The sequence below is a fragment of the Physcomitrium patens genome, chromosome 10 (assembly GCF_059467195.1).
Source record: "Physcomitrium patens ecotype Gransden chromosome 10, ASM5946719v1, whole genome shotgun sequence".
Classification (NCBI taxonomy): Eukaryota; Viridiplantae; Streptophyta; class Bryopsida; order Funariales; family Funariaceae; genus Physcomitrium; species Physcomitrium patens.
Genome location: NC_143419.1, coordinates 14,257,378 through 14,281,509, shown reverse-complemented (window position 1 = coordinate 14,281,509; position 24,132 = coordinate 14,257,378). Strand labels below are relative to the sequence as shown.

General features: G+C 39.8%; 2 protein-coding genes across 13 annotated transcripts; both read right to left on the bottom strand.

Annotated features, from left to right (window-relative positions):
* Window positions 1–500: 500 nt before the first annotated feature.
* LOC112287479 (C2 and GRAM domain-containing protein At1g03370) lies at window positions 501–10,123 on the bottom strand. 6 transcript variants are annotated; one of them, XR_002971301.3, is made up of 15 exons: window positions 9,452–10,123; window positions 8,233–8,294; window positions 7,418–7,931; window positions 6,745–6,944; window positions 6,231–6,415; window positions 5,406–5,874; window positions 5,106–5,264; window positions 4,343–4,673; window positions 3,835–4,017; window positions 3,434–3,714; window positions 3,131–3,247; window positions 2,593–2,843; window positions 1,945–2,120; window positions 1,562–1,840; window positions 501–1,236 (listed from the first exon to the last, which is right to left on the bottom strand). XR_002971301.3 is itself a non-coding variant. In XM_024530505.3 (15 exons), the coding sequence occupies exons 3-15, from the start codon at window positions 7,761–7,763 to the stop codon at window positions 1,000–1,002; spliced, it is 3,198 nt and encodes a 1,065-aa protein (XP_024386273.1). In that variant the 5' UTR covers window positions 7,764–7,931; window positions 8,233–8,294; window positions 9,454–9,596; the 3' UTR covers window positions 501–999. The 6 variants fall into 6 exon arrangements, 2 of the variants coding, with proteins under 2 accessions (XP_024386273.1, XP_090109956.1); XR_016505210.1 differs by having other exon boundaries at window positions 1,945–2,019; XR_016505211.1 differs by having other exon boundaries at window positions 1,945–2,009.
* Window positions 10,124–19,317: 9,194 nt separating this feature from the next.
* LOC112287685 (F-box/kelch-repeat protein At5g15710) lies at window positions 19,318–23,937 on the bottom strand. Of its 7 annotated transcripts, none has more exons than XM_090253824.1 (6): window positions 23,472–23,937; window positions 22,261–22,500; window positions 21,860–21,935; window positions 20,955–21,548; window positions 20,476–20,778; window positions 19,318–20,326 (listed from the first exon to the last, which is right to left on the bottom strand). In XM_090253824.1, the coding sequence occupies exons 5-6, from the start codon at window positions 20,738–20,740 to the stop codon at window positions 19,479–19,481; spliced, it is 1,113 nt and encodes a 370-aa protein (XP_090109950.1). In that variant the 5' UTR covers window positions 20,741–20,778; window positions 20,955–21,548; window positions 21,860–21,935; window positions 22,261–22,500; window positions 23,472–23,937; the 3' UTR covers window positions 19,318–19,478. The 7 variants fall into 7 exon arrangements, with proteins under 7 accessions (XP_090109950.1, XP_090109955.1, XP_090109949.1 ...); XM_090253829.1 differs by having other exon boundaries at window positions 20,955–21,539; XM_090253823.1 differs by lacking the exon at window positions 23,472–23,937 and adding an exon at window positions 22,658–23,290.
* Between the last annotated feature and the right edge of the window lie 195 nt (window positions 23,938–24,132).

Sequence of the window (24,132 nt, the reverse complement as noted above, 5' to 3'; positions counted from 1 at the left end):
TCGAGGTACGCAATCCAGTTTCTCGTCAGATTACTGCGTATACGAGATCAGAGTGAAGTTTCATATTTAACATGGTGTGGAATGTTAATCATCGTATCTCTGTTAATAGATTTAGTATAAGTTTGAATGATATGGCATTAATTCGCTACCTTAAATAGCTTTAAGATTAGTCCTTGAGTTGAATTACTTTGACTACATATGTTATGTACAATTTGCAGATCATGTAAATCGAGAGTTGCAGATGATAAACTTGAGGAGTTTTTTTTTTGTTATATTTGGTAACCTACTGGAATTTCCATATTTTTTAAGACTTAAGCATTCGAATACTTAGTTGCAAATCAGAATTTAAAACTTATCAGTTTTCTTTTTTCTTTTTTCTTTTTTCTTCTCGCAATGTGTCCGACTGGTGCACCTTCAAATACAGTGAGCCTGTTAAAACAATAACACATCGACACCGAATTGATCATCCACACATGCAGATAAAAAACAACATTCTGAACTCCATTTGAAGCATTTATCTATATATATATATATATATATATATCCATATAAACAAAGTGTTAAACAGTTTTTTTCATTGAAGTGCGCCACAAAGGCTTCACCTCCGGAAGGCAGTGCTATAGACTGATAGCAATCGGCCACATACCAAGCCTGTTTTGGCTGCTGTGTGGGAAGAGGGCTCCATCTGTGATGATGGTGAGCTCTACGAGGTTCGGCACAAAACTAGCTCACAATTGTGCCGGAACATAGTGTGTCTCCACCGAACCATACATGAGCTCTTAAAGGTGCTGATCACTAGCTTCGAAGCCTGAAAAGTAGGCAATAGTTTGACACAACCCATTTGTTGAGCAATGGATAAGTCCATTTAGCTTCTACCGAAGTGGCACGGTTTACAATGACGAGATCTGCACCGACAAGCAGCAGCAGCAGCAGCACCAGCAGCAGCTCATCACTGCAGTTGTGTCGCCTGTTTCGAACTGGGTACAGCCAGCAACCACCTCAACAACCATGGTTTGATCCATTAAAGGAGATTCTCTTGTCTTTGATACGAGCCTTGACCTCTTTCACACACACGTTCATGACCTCTCGTATCTCCTTTGCCATGTGGTCGTGTACGTTTTTGGTGATCTTCTTCTTGAACTCTGTGTTCTTGTGCCACGACACGCCCACTGATGCTTTCACGAAGCTCTGCGGTGGGTTTGTGGAGGTCGTTTCAATCTCTCGCCTCACTTGAACCTGCGAAGAATGTGGAGCTGGATTAGTGGGTTTTGATACCAAGACGCGGCTTCATGTGAAGAAAACGCAATAAACAATGACGCATGCTCATGTTTATCTTGTTTGTTAATTTGTTTTTGCAAGTTCGCATGTACGAACCATAAGATCCTTCGCTGTCTGTCATTTTTCTGTGTTCATTAGGTATATCCAACAGATATCACTCATGCAAAGCACCTACTGAAAATGTGTCTGCGTCCCTCTAGTGGCAGCAACCCTCTGTTTGTAGATTGAAACTAAAATCTACACGATTATGTTGTAAGTGAGTACCATGGAGGACACCAAGTACCTGAAAGTGGTCACCGAAGGGGACATCATGAAGTGTGATAACTTCGTCAAGTACACATGACTTCATGCTGTCAGACATTGTCCTTTGCTGAATGCAGGAGACTTTGCTTCCGAACTGACTTATCTGTCTGTTCAAATGGTAGCTCGTATGTCTGCGTTGAACACCATTTTGACCCTCTAAACGCTCCCACGGAGTGCTGACGTAGTTTAGATAACCCATTTTCTCTGCCATGGCCTCCTCCAATCCCCCTTGTTCAAAGAGCGACATTGCACAATCCGACTGCACATACGAACAATACATGTGAGGAAGTCTTGCTATGCACATCAAGTGAAAATAGCATCATCTGCATTATCCAAAATGCGGATTGACTTACATTAACTTACCATTAGAGGAATTTCAAAGGCACAAACTTGAGCCATGTTCGCCTCCTCCATCCCCGCGAAGGAGTCTGTGCATGACTGATAGTTAGCTTCAACGTTAGCACAGAGTTCCAGTTGCTGCTCTGGACTTAGCTTTCTGTTCTTCCATAAAGCCGTGATTGTTCTGATGAAGCCAACACCTAGGTTTCAGAAACTCGAAGAAAAAGCAGACCAAAGAATCCATTGTCAAATACTAATGAATTTTTATAATTTTCCCCTCCTGGCAATCTATGAAATGCTCTGAATTGAGAGTGTTATATCTTATTCCTTGGCTTGATTTAGGGGGAAAATAGTTGACACGAATGTATTCTGCAACTTGCAAAAAATCCACATTTATGCAGAGCTATGTGGTAGATTAGTCCACCAAAGCAAAGGACCCTAACAACGCTTCCTCCTTTTCGGTTGAAAGTCCTTCACGACACATGGTCTTACTAATACCACAGAAGACTTCAAAAACACAAGAAACAAAAACTAAAATAGGAGACTCGTGGTGAGAGCTTGATTTGTATTTTGACTAGTGCTCTGCAGCGTAACTTGGAATCTGCACTACTTATAAAGACATCGCATAGCTACTATGACAACGACGGATGTGATAATGGCAAAGAATTATACCTGAAAGCGGTAATAGGCTTGACAAATGAACAAAAGTGATATTTCGCACGACCGCGAGCATCGATGCCTCTCGTACCATTTCGGGCATCAAGACCTCGCCCCTTACGCAAATAAATAACTATACAGGGGTTGATAGCTACAGATGTCTCCACGATATCATCGATGTCTTCCCATATAAACTGAAACTTGGTTTTAATGCCAAAAAGATTCGAGTAAAAGCCCAACATCCTCGGTGACAGAAATACTCGACCCTGCAGCACTAGTAAAAACAAAACAAAAAACAAAAAACAAAAAAAATGAATGAAACGGCCTCAGAGCAAATATGTCCAGCCGCCGAATATCGTGAGATGCGTTGAACAAATCTACTCCAATTCATAAACCATGAATTTTTCAGATTCTCGGGTGGTCAGAGCAGATACTCAGACCAATGAGATAAGTAGCAACCTCACTTATGTGCGCGTAGTCAGAGATTATTTTACAGCTGAACTTGCGTAAACTGTACAATCAACGTGAGTGTTAAAAAGCAAGAGCACCGGACCTGGATGAGGATTTTTTTCTTGACGGCACATGCAAAGTCATTGATAAGGAACTCTTCAGCTGGAAGCGAGAATAGTTTTTGAAATGACCCATTCTTCTGAGCAGAGCGCTTGACCACCTAAACAAAGATAACCGGCTTAGAACTAGGTCTTCACTCGGACGCCCAACTTGTTCACGTAAGTTTTTAGCAAAATGGTATTAATTACAAAAATGCACATGGAATAAATACCCACGAACTTTATACGATTTAATGCCGTCTGCAACTGTGTAATATTAGCTGAGTCGTAAAGTTAAGGAGATTTACCTTAATCCCTTCCTTCTGAACCCGCTCAAGGTATTCGGGTAGAGCATCAGACTGTTTGGTATTTGTCAAGAAAACTCGAAGATGCAACCTTGAACCATGTGTTCGAGCACATTTTCCAGATAAAGAGACCCAAAAATCAGAAAGATCATCCGGACTTTGTTTCAAGAAGTTTATCTCCGCTTGGCCAAGTGATTCAGCATCAGAAAATGGACCATCGTAGTTAAAGACTTCAACATCCATGGTTGAGGGAGGATCCTCTGTGGCATCAAACTCAAAGATTTCTGCAATTATCGCAAACCATAGGGTAAGTCCTAGAACTATGCCATCTGTGCAGGAGAAAAACTAAACTAGCAGGCAGAACCCAAGAAGTACAATGAAGGAACAAGTGATAAGAGACGTACCACGCCAACATGGGTTGAGGGTTCTTAGTTTCACAGAACTAGTCCGTCTCTTGCCACTGCAAGTGAAAACAACATACGGATTGGCAAAACTAGATTCTTTAGTAGGGCTCAAATTCTCTCCTTCAATCAATGTAACAGTCATAAGCCAACCATCGCCTTGAGCCTTCACCCCATGGTCGCCAGCTGCAAAAGCAAACAATGTACAAGCTGAATAATTTCAATCTGAGCACAGCGTTCATTCATTCGTCCAAAGTGTTAGAGGTATTCGTAGATCAAACTTGTTCACTTCAAAACGAATTTTGTCAAGGTCTACGATGTGGTGCTTAAGAAAACTGGACTTCACTATTCTCCGTTCAAAAACATATATAACATTGTAAAATAGTTGAATAGAGTTTATACAAATATTAAAAACACTTATGACTCTTGTATTAATTTACACTGACAAATCATCCAAAAAGAAAAAGAGAATCATATTCAGTATAACTCAGAAAAGAACATGTATACTTACACTGCCAAAATCGTGCTTGAAGAAACTGATGCACCATTTTAACAACCCTCTCAACTTGCAAAACTACAATGGCTGAACAGAGAAATTCCGATATCGAATCGGGAAGGTCGAAGCCGCACCGTAAAAGTGACACCTTAACTTTAGGGGTTGCAAAGCCAATGTGCAAAAGCACAATGATCAACGACAAGAAGGCCAGTAGCACATGTAACCTTCCAAAGTAACATCTTACTAACTCCCAATCGCTCAGCGGAGTATCTTCCTGCTGAGTTGCAGGCACTAAATTGCCTCCCCATGAATCTTCAGAAATAGGTTTGGCGTACTTCGATAAGATCTGCAATAAATCAAAACTTAATTAACTTTTTCAAAACTTAATCAAGAAATTGAATATATATATATATATATATATCTGAACACAGCACGAGCACCAAAAGTAGCAAAAGACAATCAAGTCACAGAGCAAAGTAATTTGTCAACATTCGCTATTTATTAAAGCAATATGAAAACAAACAGTCATAATTACTGGAACACATGCAATCAATCCAGAATTATCACGAGTCACGATGCAACGAATAACATCTGGATCAACCATTAATAAGACTATTTAACTGCACAAAAGTACACGTTACCTATGCACGAAGTCATGACTGCAAAAAGTTCTCTTAAGATTACGACTAGGCCGACACTTCCTAAGATTGATCAGGCATTATCAATCAATACAAATGTCAGGTACAACATGCTAAGTGGCGACATATCATGCATCGACCTCTTTGAATATTTCGTAGGTTTCCTTGATGCCAGCGCGAGCACCACTCTCAATCATTCCCTTTATCATTGTTGAATGCAAAAATTTGATTCTCCAGGATATTAGCAATCTACAAGTTTTCTCTTTAACGGGTAGATCGCGTTCCGCCATTACGCAAAACTGGAAGCATCAAAACGTCCAACAGAGTTGTCAGTTCCTGATACTTGTGTAAAAAGCACTAACTCTCAGACTAAAGAAAACTAAGTATGCGACTTTTTGAGCAATGACATAACGCGCATTAAAATAGTTGTAAGAACAAACCTGGAGCTCGACCAAAAAACTGGTTCCGCATGGTACATCTGGAGTAGCACAGCTTATGTCAAGAACGAAACCTCTGTCATCCAGCCTCCTGCATGTATGTGTTTCAGTGGCTTTCACAGATTTTATTATTTTTGTTGCAGCTTTCATATAAGAAACGACTCTTTCGATGCTGTCATTTTTTACGCTCTTCCAGGGCTCCTCCGAGTACTCGGTTGTCTTCTGTACAGTCAACAACTCTTGAAAAAATGAAGAACTGGGCTTGCAAATCAACGAACTCAAAGCTTTAGCACTGATGGCATATCGTTGATCTAGCACCACTCCACCGGCCAAAGGGGAAGGGAAATCGTCGACAGATGCCTCCACACTCTTGTCGTCGTCATCGAAGAATGAAGTGACCAATGTGTGAATCTCATCGTCACTACTTGCTTCAGCCGCTTCTGGAAATCTATCCGGACTATGAACAGATCCGCTGCAAAATAACGAGGACCATTAACCACTTCTTGAGTCTGAGGTTTGTGAACCAGAACTCAATTACATCTCGTACGATAACAGATGCATCGACCGAACAGGAACACTATCCGGATCTTGCAGCCCTCTAAAAGTTCCTTTCAGCAATGGAACCATGACAACTCCTCAAACTCCTACACGAAATTACTCACCCATAAGAAGCTTTGGATCGGAAACCCGTTGAGAATTACATTTGTATTCTAGGAAATTGGGGAGCTTGGATTCGGACACCTAGCTGTTATCCAATAATGAATAATATTTTCGAGACTCTCCCCTACCAAACTACAACCTATCAGTGTTAAGCATTGCAAGACCGACCTGTCGCTGAACTTCGGTGTAGACGTTGACCCTTCCCCGCCATGTTTGGAAGTTACGTCCATCCCCGACCTCCCCTTCTTATTGAAAACAGCAGTGAACCGGTCTGCTAAAGTCTTGGGAGCCTTATTCTGCTCTTTCGAAAGGCCCTCATCCTGATTCCATTGAGTAGTTCCAGGCCAAGTTGCCTGCTTCGACCCAGAAATAGACGAAATATACAAGATGAGCTACAAGAAGTCTTTCACAATGAGCTAACCAAACTTCTGTAATGCAGTACAAACCCCACCGAACGCAACCCCGCTTGTATGAGATTAAACAACCATGCACAACCAGTCCATATGTTGCAGTTTTTTTAAAACATAAACCCCTGGATACAGGAGAAGAACCCGACAACTTGAGCGCACTTTGGAGACAGACACGCGAACGCAGTGAGCACAAAACAGCTAATCGGTAAATTGCTTCGCAAACCTGATACTTTTTGACGTTCAGAAAGCCTTGTAAATGTTCATTATCATACCCTTAAGTTTACAGGAGCGGGAACATCCATAAAACCGGATGTGTCCATCCAGTTATCACTCGTATCCATGGAACTTGTTGGAGAAGACTCGTATGCACCATTTTCAGATACTGACAGCCTCTCTTCAGGAATCCACCTTTGAAGTCTTGGGCCGGTTGCTACATCCTTTCCGAACAAAGAGAGACTAAGTAATATATCGCCTGTTTTACAGGAGAACGTTGTCAATAAGACATAATACATGTTACTTGGACCTCCATTTAGACACACTTGACATGCAGCCTGGTAGTAGCTGAATACCCCAAAGGCTTTCAATCAATGAACGAACTTAGCTGACGATTGATCAACAATGAAGACGCAAACATTCTACTCCTCCACCACACAATACCCTTTGCCATGTAATAGACCAAGTAAATGACTCCTGCAAAAATCAGACAGTGCAGGGTTGTCGATTTCGAATTGTTCATTTCAAATTCTGCAAAACTAAGTATTGAAGTTTAAATAGGGATCCACCTTCTTTTAATTATAAATAAGCAATAGTGTTAAGTTGCGTCATGAGCCCACGTACTGCAGCGAATGATCTAACGTCCCCGATTGAGTATAAAAGTTACAAGGTTATTAGAAAGTGACTTAGAAAAGTCTGAATACAATAAACGAAAAGAAAATCCGTACTCACCAGTAATTGGAAGTTGGGATTTTTCACTGCGCTTTTGAAGAGGATACCACCGTCTGGTGATGGTCTGCTTCTCGGCAGTCAAAATGTCACTAATAGGAATTTTCAATTGACCCAAAAAATCATTGCAAAATCGATCTTCGTCCCAAACCGTTACAAGCAGCTCCTCATCACAACCAACCACGTTAAAAAAGAACTCTTCGTGCCACGCAGGGTTCAGATTCTTTAGGATTACAGCCGATTTGGTCTTTGTGTTGTCTAGTTGCAAGCGTACGAAGGGATCACTGAGACCATTTGGATCTCGAGCTGCAAGATCCCGAGCCTCCAGCACATGCACGTGTAGCTTCATTTCGTGGGAATACACGAGGTCAGAGTTCGCAAGACCTTGCTCACAAAATATGAGTTTCCAGCCAGAATCTCATCACAGCTGTTCTTTTCAGACAGTATTATTCCAGAGAAACGGCCACTTTTGATCCAGAACTTGTTCCACGAAGAAACCACGGGTTTTCCGAGCACTCTGCACAGAAACAGATGAAGAATCTAAGTGGGAAAATCAGCTGGATAGTGGGCCAATGTCCACTCTAATCATGTGTTCAAACGAAGCTCCCGAATTAGACCACACCGGCCCATCCTTACATCCGTGGTGAAGGAGATGAGGACTACTCTACAATATTCCTGCGATTGCCAGGAGCCAGCTCTGAGAGGAATCGGAAAACAACAACAGCTTATCCTGTAATATAGTAATGGTAGATTGTTCCCAATATCTGGGTCCATTTCACCACGAGCTCGAGAAGAGTGGTAATTGAGTCCTCTCATACCTTCATTTCCTTCCAAATACACTTGTTGTTTTCTTCCAGGCCCTTCCAACAAATCCTATATCCTGTGAGTCGGAAACAATAATCCTATAAGTCTGGGCACCAACAATCTATAAGTTCCTGGTAATGCATTTGAAAAAATTGGATCCTACACAGGTAATTTCGAGAGGCATCTATAATCGTAACCAATCTTTGGAACAATATGCCTACTCGGAAGAATGGAGAACCGAGCTGGCAACATCTGAGCTTTGTTCTAACATTGACACTCTCGAATTTTCCATTGATAAGGAAGAGCATACACAGGAACCGCCGCAACTAGATTCACGAAGAAGCGTTCACCAAGGTGCAGGCTCAAGGTATGTCCACAACGAAAGGGAAACTATGCTAATAGAGATCACTCCAAATTTGAATTTCAGAACACATCGCGCGACTCTCACATTCCCAGCAAGCCTTTCAAACGAGAACAAAAGGATGTAACACTACAGAGAGACCAATCGAACTAGCTTCTTGACTAATCTCTGAAGATCTCTTTCCAATTCGAACAATTTTCCACCGCCGATTCAACATAAAATGCACTTGCTCGAAACCTTCTACCCGTGCCCAACTACTGTAACGTGCACAGAAGCATCAAGCCTACTAGTTAGAGAAGAATCGTATAAGAGGGAAGACCACACACAATTGCCCATATTTCATTGCGTCCTGGGTTGGAGACTACGGGCCTCCCACTTCGAGACACAACATCAATTGCTCTCAAGAACCATAGCTGTGCGGAAGGATACGAGGATCGCATCCCCAAATTCCACAATGTTCATCTCTCTCTCTCTCTCTCGCACCTCTAGGTTTCGCTCTTACTCCAAGTGATAACCCGCCAACTCAAGACCCACAACGCATCCTCCCCAGGCCCCATTACAGTTCATCATCCCTCCAGAACCAGCAAAATCGCACTAACAGTTTTAAAAAAGAGAAAAAAAAAGAAAAAAATCATTTCACACTATCTGCGCTCGCGACAGGTTGGCAAAGTACAGCGATCTCTAGAGCGTCTCGAAACCAAACGAAGCAGCGTCGAAGACATTCCAGAACCGAATTCTCCATATCCAGGCATCATTGCAACGCCGTCTCTGTTCCTCTACACTGCGATTCTAACTACGCGATGCCCTGCACAGCCGAACCTCGTCTTCATGAGCCATCCATCACTCGAGACAGGGGCATGTGCGGAATGTACACGGCAGCTGGAGGACACAGCGCAAGGTGTTGTTCTCCCATATCCTGCTCCTCCTCCTGCTCCTCCTGCTCCTCTTCGTCCTTCAGCACCAAACACGTTACAATGCGAGGCATAGAACCCCGTGCGTCCTTTCCTTCCGCAGGAGGGAACCCTGGAGACTGCCAAGAGTAGGCCGACGCGGCTTTTATACCTACTTTGAGCGATTTCCACAAAAGGCGTCATGGCCAGAACCTAAAAAAAACACACACACACACACACGAGAAATTCTATTATAATACCAATAAGAGCCACTGAAACAAAAGTGCCCAACAAGCAAACGCCGCTGGCTGTTTGGTTGCTGTGGATGTCAATGCAGTGCCCAGCTTCTGTTAAACCTCCGGGAAAGGACCCAGCTCTTCAGCGGCACCACCCCAACTGTAGACTTTCAGTGAGGGAGGAACCCCTCGTCGAAGCTGCCATCTGGTCGTGAAAAAACGCTTCCTCAAGCGCTCACCGCCGATCATGGTTGCGTCCCACTCCACCTCCGATCAGCGCCTTTACCGCTTTTTGATCAAAGGCTCAGTTCGATCACATCAAGGCTTCGGTTTCTCCATTCCGACCCATTCGTGGTCTTAGATCCACAATCTCGATAACGCTGGTCACGGATTCCGTCTTCAAAAGTGCCCATTTCATCTTCCAAACTTGCGGTTTTGGAACACTTTCTGGTGTCATTTTCTTTTTTGTTTGTTTGTTTAGTTTGTACTACCGATGAATGGTCTTCCGAAGCTTCATCGACTTCAGATGCTTGATTGTTTCAGTCATGGAGCTTCGAATGCGGCTTCCATTGTGTCTGTGTGTGTATTGTTGTTGTTGCTGTTGTCACAGCGTAAACATTGCACTGAAGATGGATGATGATTTACTGACTTGCTTGTTCATTGTTATCATTTTTAGCTGTAAGGAAGGGTGAGGCGTTACTTAATTAAGGGGAGTGAAAAAAACCAACAAATGGTACAGACACCGATGCTGTTTTAGATGCGGATTCAGCTATCTAGTCATTATATTATAGAGATATTGCAACTATTTACGTTACTTTTGGACATTTTTTGGGTAGTGCTTGTCTATGTTTCTTACCAGTTCTTTATTTTTTTCAAAATAAAAATCGCACTGTTGAGTTTTTTTTTTTTTTTTTTTTTTTGTTACATGTTGTTAATTGAAAAAAATAATTAATAAATAAATAAGAAAAAAAATTGAATCAGCCAGTGTTATAGTCAAAAGACTTACACAACAGTTGCAAACTTTGCCTTGCCTTGGGCAGAACCCATCTTTATAACTTGCTTAAAGATAAACTATTTTAACAAAAACAATAGGTAAAAGAAATAATGAAATCCAATTATCTGTCCATAATGAGTCTCTTTGTTGTGCAAAATTTAGGTCAAAGCCTAGTCTAAGTCTCACTTGGGTATAAAAAGGATTACATATGCATATACAAGATATTACTCTTCCCACCACAATTTGTCTTGCTATTGTCACCATAACCCACCATCTACTTGACATATTTTTTGTAAACTTATTATTTTTCAATATGCTTTTTAAAAAAATTGTACAGATTATAAATTTTAATTTTAACAAAAAATTAGTTGAAATTTTTTTGATGGTAAGAGGATTTTTTTTTGGTAACATTAGGAGCGCCATATGTGTGTATGTATATATATATATATATATATATGAATGAATTCAACTGAGGATTCGTTCGTGTATCCAGTTTATACACGAACTTCAAGACTAATAAATACAAATAGCTATGCACCACAACATGCTTTGAATGGATCAAATCGATTTTTGAATTTTATTGGAAACGGTAGATAGTAATTTATTTATAAATTGATCAAGTTGGATTGACTATTTCAATACATATATTCAAAATAAACTTTTACATACTCACTGTTTCAAAAACATAGAATCATGTGTATAAACCCTCGCTGTAGTTTTTCTTTGTTTTTCTTTTACTAAAATTCACATTCCAACTTCAAATGAACTACTCATTTTAAAAGTACAAAAATATGTACGATTTATCTTAATTTTGCAAAATACTGTGGTTTAATACTTATTTAGATTGAATAACAGCACAATTCAATTTAGAATAATTCTGGCTTCTCCAATATTTCAGAAGCATGCAAACAAATGCCATTACATAAAACTTCAACAACAATCACATCACTTCAAAACACATATTAATATGAAAAGAAACTAACCAGTATACAACATGTCAATCATGCATATCAACAACAACGACAACAAACAAATATACAAACAAACAAAAAAGCAAAAGAATGGTGTAGACAAAACTGTCATCAGGTGAGTGCAAAGTGGATCCAAGTCCAACCACCAAGAGCTCACACAACCAACACAAAAGTGAACAGGCTCTGATCGAAACCCAATTCAGCACAGACTCCGAAAAACACAGACTCCACAAACAAAAATGACATCTTTGTGAGGAAAAATGCACCAACACGGAGCAGCGATGGCAGAGCTTCGATGGAAGCATGCTCATTCATGCGCACCCACATGAAGGTGTGGCGGTTTTTCCGTTGGGATTGCACACAGGGCGGTGCAAGTAAATAAAATGGGGGAGGGAGGCCATGTGATCGACAGTCATGGGAAGCGTTGCGGTGTCATAAAGAGCAACAAAAAGAAGGAGAGAGTAGCTTCACCTACTTCCTCCGCCTTTCGATGTCAGCGGGGTTCTAGAACTCGAGGAAAATAGCAAGAGATCGGTGTGGGTGATGTGTGGATTCGGATTCGCACGGAGCCAGCATGGCCGTTGCAGGACGAGGATTCTCGCCCACTTGAGAGGAACCAATTTCGCAGCGAGCTTTACGGTGCCTGGGCTGCACCGTTTCCGAGTGCCCCAGTTTTACGCCACGGCTTTTGAATTTAAGGGAAGAGGACTTTCCCCCCTCGTGACGTTCGTGCGAGTCAGTCTCTCTCATGTTCCCTGCGTGCCTCCTACTCCTCTAGTTTGTGTCGATTTAGGAACCAAAACACGTACTCACACACAAAAATAACACAGGCTCCCACGTCGGAGAGGCGCTGTTTCCAACATGGCTTATCCGGTTGCCTTAGGGTGCGTGCTTCTGTTGTTCCTGGGGCAAAGGTTTCCATCCAGAACAACAGTGGGTTCAGTGAGCCGTGTCGGAGATGTGGTGACTACTCTGTGAGTGCGCCTTTGTGTCTCACCAGCAGTGAAACCGACACAAGTTGCAGAACAAGATTGCGTGGTCATCTGAGCTCGTAGGTACCAAAGCAACTCTTTGTCTACGGTGACCGCATAACATCGGAATCTGCACGTGACAGGTCAAAACTTTGGATGGCAACACAAGTTGCTGTTTTAGAAAACTTGTATGAACTCAATCAAAGACACTGTTATTCATGCTCAGAAGCATCTGGTTGATACGAGTGACTAATCAGAATATGTGAATCAACATCCAGTGAAAATACTCGTTGAAAAGCATTCTAAATCATACAGTGAAGCGGCCTGTTATACAAACGACTACATCACAAAGAGTTTCTAGCATCGGCTCATCGTTTCCCACGACCTCAATGGGAGTGAATGATACCTTTCCCTGCCTTCGCCACATATATCCTGCGCACAACAGAACCAAATAGATTTACATATGGGCACAAGAGGAACGATTTCGCGAGTCAGGCTGTGCAAGTTGTACAATGATTCAGGTTAGATATATCTGATAGTTAGAATGCGGCACAACACAAGCCTTGCAGTTGATACCTACTTTACAAAAGACCTGCTCAACAGCACCATGACGCAGGGCGCTTTCCCACCCATGATCCAGCACTAAATGCGAAGAAAGCTTACTCAAGCTCTGTCTGTCTACCTGAGGCAGTCCGCGCATTCCTGCACACATTTGCACTTGTCATTCCGAGAGAGTGCACAAACTAGATAGACTTCGCTCTATATCTAGTTTATCTTATTATCACAGATTACAACACTCGACTTACACAATTGGATTTTAGAGGAAAAGAAAAGAGATTTTGAAAAAAATAATTGCTCCATTATAATTGCTGAAGTAATCGTCGGTGAACGCCTCACCGCGACAAGCTTCACTGCTTTGGTACCTGCCACATTCAGTTCCAGTTGAAAAAATGCGTAAAAATTAATGCCACAAGCCGTTCTAACACCTTTTGCCCAATGTTGGGTTAGCTACATCAGCTGCAGAAAACATAATGGTAAAGAAGTATTTTTCTCGTCCTCTGAGCTTAATCCTTGGATCGCCTCCAACAATAAAACTTATTCTGAAGAACTCATAACAAGAACTTGGATGCCCCGTCAGCGAAAGCCAAGCTTTGAGATACCAATTAGACAGCTACGTGTAATCAAATTCATTGCAAGGTTATCCTTGAGCGTAAATGCCTAGTAGAATCAACGTCGACTTAACTAACATGTGACTGATGGTGCACAAAGTTGTTGAAATTAACACCCAAATAATCTGCCGGTAAATCCCCCCCCCCTACCCCCCCTGAAAACCGTGATAGTTGCCAAACCTTAGGTTCCACAGAGCTGTATCTACGACAACCTACCCTTTTTTTGAAAAGCACTGTTTTATTCCCTTGGTCAGTCCGTTTCAGCACTGAACTCATGGAGATTGGAGCATGATCGATGCCGACAGATCCGACAACTTCCAGTTTCCGACACTTCCAAAAGAATGAGACGACTCACCTTAAAACACACACACACTGACACAGATCTATATATATATATATATAAATATATGTGTGTGTGTGTGTGTGTGAATTGACGAGAGCAGAGTTCGGGGCAAATGTTGTGGTGCAAAGCAACCCCTGGCACCGACAATTCCAAGCGTGTGCTTTGTCTGAACCAGCTTTGACTATCAGTCCCGTGCAGGAATTACGCTGGTGTTTCCAAGAACTTTCGTGGAACCTTCCAATCAATTCGTTAACTTCCAAGGTCAACGGGGTTAAGAAAGTGCGTAGGGTTTTGGCACAAGCCCTACCGACAGTGGGTTTCTCCCTCTTATTTGTATGTCGTTCATGTCCAAGGTTGGATAATACATGTTATCTTTCCATTCTAAAGTTGTTTGTAATATCATACCCACTTTCAGGAATGGAGAAATAAATGATTATGTTTCCATATGTCTTGATATCTATATATATATATATATATATCTGGTGAATTAGTGTGACATTCAATTACTATGACACTAACCATTGCTTCACAACCATTGGCCTTTCTTTTTTACTTCTCTTTTTATTTTTGATAAAAGGTCAGTGAATTTTGACAACATTTGAAAGTTGGTACAGGTTGAAAATTTAGCTCACAAGTGCCAATAAGAACCATTGTTAAAAATATAACAAATATATATATTACAAAAGTCCTATTGATCCTCTTATGTTAAAAAGATTCATATTTATATGTTTGTAATATTTTGATCATTTGTGGATGTTTTTCACATGCAAATTTAAAGTTAAAATACTTAAGTGTAATCGATGTATATAAGAATTTTTAAAATATAAATGAAGCATACACAACATGCATAATAAAATGTTTTTTTTCTTTTCTGAAATAATATAAAATCAATTTTTAAAAACGTATCATTAATTAATTATCAAGTCATATAACAAACATGATTTTAAGGTGAAAAAATCTACGAATAGTTTCATTGTGGATGAATTGGAACATGGAACTTCAAATACATGGAACTACAAAGTATAACTGCTACACTGTTAATCTTAATTATCTTCTTCAGCATATGTATTGAGACATAAATTGTTTGCAAAAATATGTCAGAAAGAGTTGAATATCGCCAATAAGAACATGAATTAGCTTTTTAGATTAGTCACCAGAATGTTGTTTTTTAATTCATCTTTTCATTGTTAACTAGCTCTCTGAAAAATCAACATTTTAGTTAATTATCATTTCTTTTTGTTATAATATCTTTGTGAACAATTTCAGAAAAATATATATATATATATATACACAGACACAGACACACAAGGATGTGTGTAAAATTTGTTGTTTTAAAGTAAACTACTGTTAAACCAATTTTATTATGCCTTCGTTTATTAATTATTTTAAAGACTTTATAAAAAAATGGAAGTGGTATTTTCTTATTTTCTTATTTATTGGTTTTGGAATTATATCTTTTGTTTTGTTTTAATAGAAAATCATGGTTAGAATCATAGATCAATTCATTTCTAGAAAAGATTTTTGTTTTTGATGTTGGATTTACTTATATGTGATAGATAGTGTGCTTCTAAAAATATTTTGGAATTTTAGCAAATAAAATAAACTAAATCCTAATAAAAAAGAAAAAAGAAAACACTGAAGCAGAGATAAAATTTTGTACATTAAAATTGTACTAGTTTAAAAAATGAAATATAAACACAAAATGATTGAATCATTAATGGTTCACACATGCATTTTTTATAAATTTTAATGCTGATATTTGAGTTAACATTGAAATGAATGCAATTCAAAAATCAATTGGATTATGTTTTATTAAAATCTTCAAAGTGATGAGCGTAATGAGCTTTTTAAAGATTTAAATTATAGGTTGCTTCAAGTATAAAATCTTAGAATCTGGAGAAATTTTGATTGCTAATATAAATTTTACAATTGATTAGAAGGTTAATAAAAAATACTTTGTATAATTTTATCATATTTAAAAATAAAAAACTTTTAATATCACAATGAATTATGTATTTATTTACTTATTTACATTAAGTGTTGCTAATGTCAGATAGCTAGCTAATGTCATTATAGTTTTTGGTAATGTCACTACAAGCAACTCTAAACTTGCATTGCACCCCACTATAGATAAAATATACATTATTCTATGGATACATGTTTTAGTGCCTCATATAGTGCATTGTGGTGTGTAACACAAGTTTATGACAACTTGCAGTGGCATTAGCAAAAAAATATGATTACATATGGTCCATGGCAAGTTCTGGTGGCAATAGCAAAAACTATAGTGACATCAACAATAAATATATATGTATATATATATACATGTATATATATATATATGCCTTTTAAAATACTAAATATATATTAAATCACTTACAAGATTTCTATTATTTGGGTAATTCAATTATAAAAATAAAAAAAATAAAAAAATAAAAAAAATAAAATAGATATTGTGTTTTAGTCTTCAATGCATTTTTTTATTTCTCATTTTTATTTTTTGAGAAAACGTGGCTAAGCTTTTTCTTAGTTTATTAAATTCTTAAGTATTCTCAGAGCTGATGAGCCTCACAAGTAGACTACAAATGGAATAGGAATATCAAAAAAGTGAATGGATTAATTAGTGACTAAATTGTGCTCATCACAGTTAAATGGAGCATGTTATGTCAAGGTGGTCCTTTTAAGTTCCAAACGCAGATTAATCAAGAGATGTTGAAAACAGTCAACAATTTAATTTTAAACCATACCAAAATTAAGGCTTTAATTGAAAGTTAAAATGTAGATAAACATATAGATAACAATATGTAGACATGTAGATAATAATAACTGGGAAGATAAATAAAATAGTTCATAATTAGTTATAAAAATATTGTGTAATTAAATCAATTGAGTTACATAATTGCAAATTGATGTTAAGTACCAAGTTTGTTTGAATTGCAATTAGAACTTCATGCTCGAAAATCATTGGATAATCAAAATAAACATATTTTGTTTTAATTTAGCTTCAAAGTAGTATATATATATATATATATATATATATATACATATGTGTAATCTAAGATATAAATTTTTAAAATTTTTAAAATTGTAAAAAAACTAATATTTAATGGTTTAACCAAAAAATATATAAAATTTTACAACAATAAAATTATTTAGACTGTATGGCTAGAGGAGATAGAAACAACTCAAGCTTATTAACATTTCTACCTAAGTTACTAGAAGAAATGGCAAAAAGGTGACATAAATGACAATTAAAGTTGATTAAATCACACTAGAAGAAACTAATTAAGATTTTAGTATCAGATTTTTGAAAGATTATATTTATTAGAAAAAATTAAAAAATGTCAACTACAATAATGGATTATTTTTTGAAATGGTGTTAATGAATGTATCAAACTAGTAAAGATAATAACCATTATAATAAATACAACTAAAAAACATATTATAACCTTGAATAAATTAATCTATCTCAATCTTCATGAATTTTTAATTGAGATATTATGAATATATTATTTAGCTTTACAAAACTTTACACAAAAATAAAATCCTAAAACATAGGTGCAAACATCAAGAGCTTAGCTATATTTAACTCCCTCCTCACCTACACTCTCTTGCATTCTCTGACATAGGTATGAGTATTAGTTTTATTTTTCAATAAATATTATTAAATTTTAACAAACGCATCTCTTTAAAGAATATATATTGAAGACTATATTTTAAATATCTAAAAATACATTGTTTGTTGTGACATGGGATATTTGGTATCTAGAACATAAAATTTAAAATTAAAAGAATCAACACTTTTTCTCTATTCTATCTAAAAAGAGCATAAAGTTTTTCAATAGATATGAGGGTTATATCAAGCATGTAAAAGGTAATTGTTTTTGCACACAAAATGAACTTTGTATTTTTTTATAGATGCATCTTAAAACAGGAAGTAAATAAATTAATCCACTTTTTGTAACCACACACTGCAATTACTACTTGGTTATAGTCATTGGCTATGTTCCAAATTAAGCTAAAGTTGCATTCAGTGAGAGATACACACAGAAAACAGTGGAGATATTTGTTTTAAATAATTAGGTTGTGAGTATAGACGTCCTTTGAAATTAATTATAAAAGAGGGATTATATTTTATGAAAAGTTTCTAACCTAGTTACTAAGAACAGTAGTTATTAAACATTAACAAAATACTCATTATTTTTCCTCAAAAATGGATTGGAAGAACATATAAGTGGTTTATTATGTGATTTAAGAGAAATTAAAATGCAACTATATAGTTCTATTTAAATTATAATAAGTCAAATAAGGTCTAATTAATGGCTTTTAAACATTTAAACAATATTGCATGTGAGTGCATATGAAAAGAGATTATAAAATATTTGTATTATTAAAGAATTTGAGCAAGAGTTAAAGGACCAAGAGAGATAAAAATTAAAAATTTAAAAAAATTTAAAAATGAGATGGAATTCACTTTTTCCTACACAATATGAATAATATTATCTCATAGAATTTGCAGTAGGTCCATCTTAGAAAAAATGATTTCTACAAGAACTCAAAAAGTAGTATAAAAAATTATTAAATAACAGAGTATAAAGCTGGACAGCTTTAGACCATCAGTTTTGAATATAGAAAAAGAACACTGCCAAAATGTGCTGCAGGTTCAGATTTATAAATTCTTTCATATTTGATCATTAGAATCTCACAGATTCCATTGACATTCCATAACGAGATAATCCAACGCTACTGAAGGCTGACACAGATCAACTGACGCAGTCTAGCCAAGTCACATTTCATAAATCTACATATTTTATTGCGTACAATTTGTAGACTACCGTTTATACAACCAAGCTTCTTGCTGGTAACGATTCCGTAACTGAATGACGAAACTAAACCACAGCTACGCATCTAGTTTCCTACGTGGCTCCTAATTGGGTGCAGACCACCACAACCTGGTATACTATAAAATATCATATTCTTATATCAGCTGTGCATTGAGAAACAGCTACACTTGGGGCCTGAACACACGAGACATTATTCTTCTCTTTCTAAATTTTAATTAAAGGGGCCACCTTGATAACAGAGATAGTGAGGTGCAACAAAATGCTTGGATCTTGATTGAACGAAATAAAGGAAACCAACCAACTACAATAACCCCCCACAATTGGATAAGAAAGAAGTGTTGTATTGAAAAGTACGAATTTGTCACTAGGGTTCAGATCCCAAGTCACCGTCTTAGCTGTTGCTACTTAAACCAGAAGACAATCCCATTCTATCGTCGTGTTGAAATTACTTCCACCACAGTTGCCCTTTCAGCGTCAGAGTTCAGACGTGTGCATTGAGGCGTGGCTCAAAGCTAATGCCACTAGATTGGCCTATGTTGAGCGCAGGGAGCGTGGCAGGGAAATCAGACACTGGCCACCAATTCCATGTCCGGCGCTGGAGGTCATACATGAGAGCAGGCATGTAATCATTCGTGGGAATGGACAGGAAGATCGAGTCTCCAGTTCCGAAGCACGAAAGTGGCTTACTGGGTACCATCTTCGCCTCAAATTCTTTGCACAGCTGCAAGGGCATTCGTTCCAACTCTTGCCATTCTTGCTTCACGGTGTCCAGCTTCCAGATCTGGATACCAAACAGTTCTTGCTCCTCCAGGCCCCCAACCAATAGAAGCGTCCCTCTAGATTCTACAAGAGCGGGTGACATGATTGGTGACGGCATACGTATTGGCACTTCACACCAAGTGCCCTGGGATAGGTCGTACGAGAGAAGACAGAGAGTTGAGAAAGGATAAGTAAGGCAGTAGAATATACCGTCGCACCAGAGGGAAATGTCGCCTCCATATTTGCGAGCTGAGAAGGGAGTGCCGCTGAGAGTCCACACATCTGACTTGGAATCATAAACCTCCGTGATCATGATATGATCCTCGAGCCGACCACAGACGAGGACTGTGAAGGTTGCAGTGGCGTCGTCGTACGCCATGCCCACTGTGGAGATCATCCACGTGTTCATGCGCGGTAGCTGACGCCATTTTTGTGTCATTGGATTACACACGAACATAATTGGCCAGTGGAACCATGCATTAGAGAAGCAGAGCAGACCCCCCGCTGCTGCGACAACGTGCAAGCTGTACGCATTGAACGGGATGGGCACATCATGCCAGGTACCGAGACCTGTGGCAAAAGGAGTGGACGTGTCAGAGGGGAGAGGACATAATTCAGTGACTGGAGATGATAAACTGAGTACAACTCAGCTATATCAAGATACGGAAAGAGCAAAGGGCTGTAGGAGTGTGTAGTAGAGGTAGGTGTGACTTACTTACCGGAATCATAAGCAAACATAGAGTCCCTGGTTGAAGTCATCACAATCCACGGCCTCTGTGGTGAAACTTGTTCCCGCAGATCCGTGAAAGTGTCTTCTAATACATATATGTTCCATTTTTTGCAGACGCAACGAAACCTCACAAGGCTTTTAAGAGGCACATAAAGGAGAACTCTCTCAAGAAGCTCCTCTGGCAGCTTGTTCCAGATCTTTGCATCAAGAACTGAGCCTTTACGAGGGGGAGGTTCTACAGCTGCTCTATCCATCTCTATAACGATAAGCACTACACTCCCTGCGAAAATTTCTGTACAAAAACGTGAATATAATTGTTAATCACGAAGGCCTTGAACTGAACAGCACATTTCAAAGAAAACAGAGTCTAGGGCACAGGAAAATGATCATTGAAGAGCTGTGAAGGGTCACCAGGAATTTCAAAAGACGGAAAGAAATCGAAGAATAGGACCGCGTAGCTCAACTTACAGAGGGGGTCCGAATCTGTGGTTTCACATCGGTTCGGTGATGTCCATGAAGATCTCAAGATGAAATCGATGGTTGTTTAGAACACGGATGGGAAGAGAGAGAGGAGGTAAAGTTGGCTAGCTAGTATCAGAGACACTAAAGAGATGAAATTACGTACTGACAACTTGACGTGGGATTCGGTGCAGAACGCTTAGGTACCCTCTAAAGCAGAAGACTCGTTATCATTTCTAATAATAGAATCCGCCTATTTTACAACTGAGATGTCTCTCAAGGAAACGCTGCTGTGAGGAGGAAACTTGTCAAATGCTTAAACAGTAGCCCTAAAATTCATTTTATTAAGACAGGTGACCCAGCCGTCTTACGAGACAGCGCACTGAATTGCTCCACCGTCATCTGTTATCCTAGGATAGTGACAATGGATATAAGTGCGTGTAATATGCTGCAACAGCTGAGGAAATTAACGTCAACGGACGGTATGGGATTTTAGCAGAACCAGAACCCCTCCCCGCTCAGCAGCGCAGCACCTCGACTCCGGTTCGGCTTGCCTTCACATTCAATTTTGTTGAGGTTCCTACAGCACAAATTCTGCAATCACTGGTCGAAACACACAATTCTTATTTTCTAGACTTAGCTTTGCGCACAAAACAAACAAATGAAATTAGATAAACAAATAAAAAAGGAATACACAAATTCCTCCACTGTAATTTGATATTCTCTGAAAGCCGAACGACACAGACAGTAGCAAGAAAAAAGCGAACTAAATGCAAAATGCATTCACAAAGCTTGAAGCAAAACAATCATGGGACTAGTTCAAGAGAACTCTAGAGGAACATCACAAATATGGTTTTTCAGAAGCTGGCAAGGCCGAACCTTTACTCACAAAGATTAGGGTAGATTTCGCTTACCAAATACCTTCGGGTCTTCGAAACCTGTCTAGTCCAGATCTACATTCAAGGTGCCTGCTGGCATCCTCACCAGCGCCTGCGGTTCAGATCACATGTTGCACAGGAAGCGAAACCTTGTGAATATTCTTTCTTCGATAACAATGAAACCAGACCGACCTTTCTTTAGACTTTTATTATGCAAAACTCTTAGACAGTGAGGAAATGACGAATCGTCTAATCAATCCAAATGTCCATGAACGACAGACACATACATCTGAGTTGCCAGAGAAGGATTGCACGTGACGTTTGCATCCAAACGCAGAACAGGGTTTGCCCACATTTGCCAAGATATCAGACACACCAGTGCCTAACGTACAGAGCATGGAAACGAACACAATAGCACAACGGCTGTTGTGACCTACCAATGTAACCACGGTTTGTGCCGAGGACACCGATTTGCAGGTGATCACGAGTCTTGTCGACACCTTCGACACTTGAGATTCGTAAAAATTACTCTCGAGGATCAGGTAAAGCACTTCAGGGCAATACACAGTGCCACATGTTCGAATTTTCAGCTTTGTCGATAAACCACGCCCGACACCCTTGGGAAATGAATTGCGGGCTTGGTTGCAACACAAGATCGTCTCTAGCTCCAAAACTTCCTGTAAAAGTTCCATAAGCTATATGAAGCGGCGGTGTGTCCAGCGATTAACTACAGGAATGCCATCCGAATATTTGATGAAATGTAAATAGTAAGACACAAAGGAATCTAGCGCTTGATCCATCACCAAAGACCAGGGCAAATTCCTTAAGGAGTACCTCGAGATCCGAATTATTAATTCAAACACTGATTGAGAAACACAATTATGACTGATCTGTCGTATGTATTCTTTAGAAATCACTCACACAGCACTATGACATTGCTACAAGATTAATTTCTCCACGACAAACCCTGTTCGTACCATCAACATGCTTACTTCCCCAGTTCTAGTGCGTGAAAATGCAGCTCTAGAACGTTTGCGCTCACCTAGTCTACTGACTACGAAAAACTCCGAAAGGTACACCATTAGGTTCGCAGACGCTACAAAACTAATTATCACCCAACAACACTCTCTTCTAAGACGCTCATAAAGATCACGCCTATCAAAAAGACATTCATCAGCAATCAAAACAGAGGAACGAACTCATCCAAACCTATGATCCTGAGCCGACAAGCAAGATATCCTTGAAAAGACAAGCAACCGCAAGCTCTAATTGCTTTCCCAATCCGAACCCTGATACCAACAGACCCCCCACACGCCCAGCGCAATCACTAACTCCCACCCAGACAGGGACGAAACAACCACCACCACCCTCTGCGTTCTAAACCTTCCTTCCAGCCCTAGTTCTCCACTATTCCCGCACACACTCCCATTGCCTGCTCTCTCTCTCGCCCCCCAGCCCCCGAGAGTCCCACCCCCAATCTCTGTCACCCAGCGGGAGGAGCCATTAAACTCCAGCTCCCCGATCTTCAAACCCACGGGACGCCACCATCCCCGCCAGGACAAAAAGAAGAGAAGAAAAGAAAAGAAACAACCCTTAAGGAGATTGGACGCAATTAAAAGCAGGGCTGGATGGATGCGGATACACTCACCAACCCTGGCTGGGTGGTACTAATTGAAGGCCACACACACACAACTCCTCATGATGACGCCGACGACGAAGACGACGACGACGAGGAAGTCGGCTCCGCTGATTTCCACGGAGCGAATCCCCCCCCCCCTCCCTGCTCTGTCGCGAGAGAGAAGCTACGACACAATCGTCATCACAGTGTCTGCATGCGCCACAGTAGCGCAATCCCTGACAAAATCCCTGACTACTACTACTCCCTCTCCTTTCTGACTACTACTACTCCCTCTCCTTTCTGACTACTACCCCCCCCCTCTTCTGACTGACTACTCTCTCTCGATGCTGCTGCACCGGCACCACTGCCACAACACGACAATGCCTCAAGGCTCAAGTGCCGGAAGCAGCAGCAGGGCAGGGCGAGGCCGTGTTGCTGCGGAGCAAGCATGATCATGCGGCGAAGCCAGCCAGCCATGGCCTTCCCTTCCCTTAGTTTCTAAGTCTGCGAGTGAGCATCGAATCCCCCCATTCCCCTATCGCTGCCGCCATCCATCCGACGTCGTTCGCCGTCGCCGTGACGTGACGTGCCGCGGTGTGACGCGGATGGTGGCGCCGTCTTTGGATTGAAAGATTGGTCTATCTATCCGTCGGTGGGTCGGATGGTCGGTAGGTAGGCAGGCAGGTAGGTA

What these genes read in the sequence shown, in the direction of transcription:
- LOC112287479 (XM_024530505.3), bottom strand. Translation starts at nt 7,763, where the DNA reads ATGAAGCTACACGTGCATGTGCTGGAGGCTCGGGATCTTGCAGCTCGA. An exon ending in CCTACGAAATATTCAAAGAG is followed by an intron (nt 4,674 to 5,105) that starts GTCGATGCATGA and finishes GATTTATTGCAG; the next exon opens with ATCTTATCGAAGTACGCCAA. An exon ending in TTCAGAAGGAAGGGATTAAG is followed by an intron (nt 3,248 to 3,433) that starts GTAAATCTCCTT and finishes ATCTTTGTTTAG; the next exon opens with GTGGTCAAGCGCTCTGCTCA.
- LOC112287685 (XM_090253824.1), bottom strand. Translation starts at nt 20,740, where the DNA reads ATGGATAGAGCAGCTGTAGAACCTCCCCCTCGTAAAGGCTCAGTTCTT. An exon ending in TATGTTTGCTTATGATTCCG is followed by an intron (nt 20,327 to 20,475) that starts GTAAGTAAGTCA and finishes CTTTTGCCACAG; the next exon opens with GTCTCGGTACCTGGCATGAT.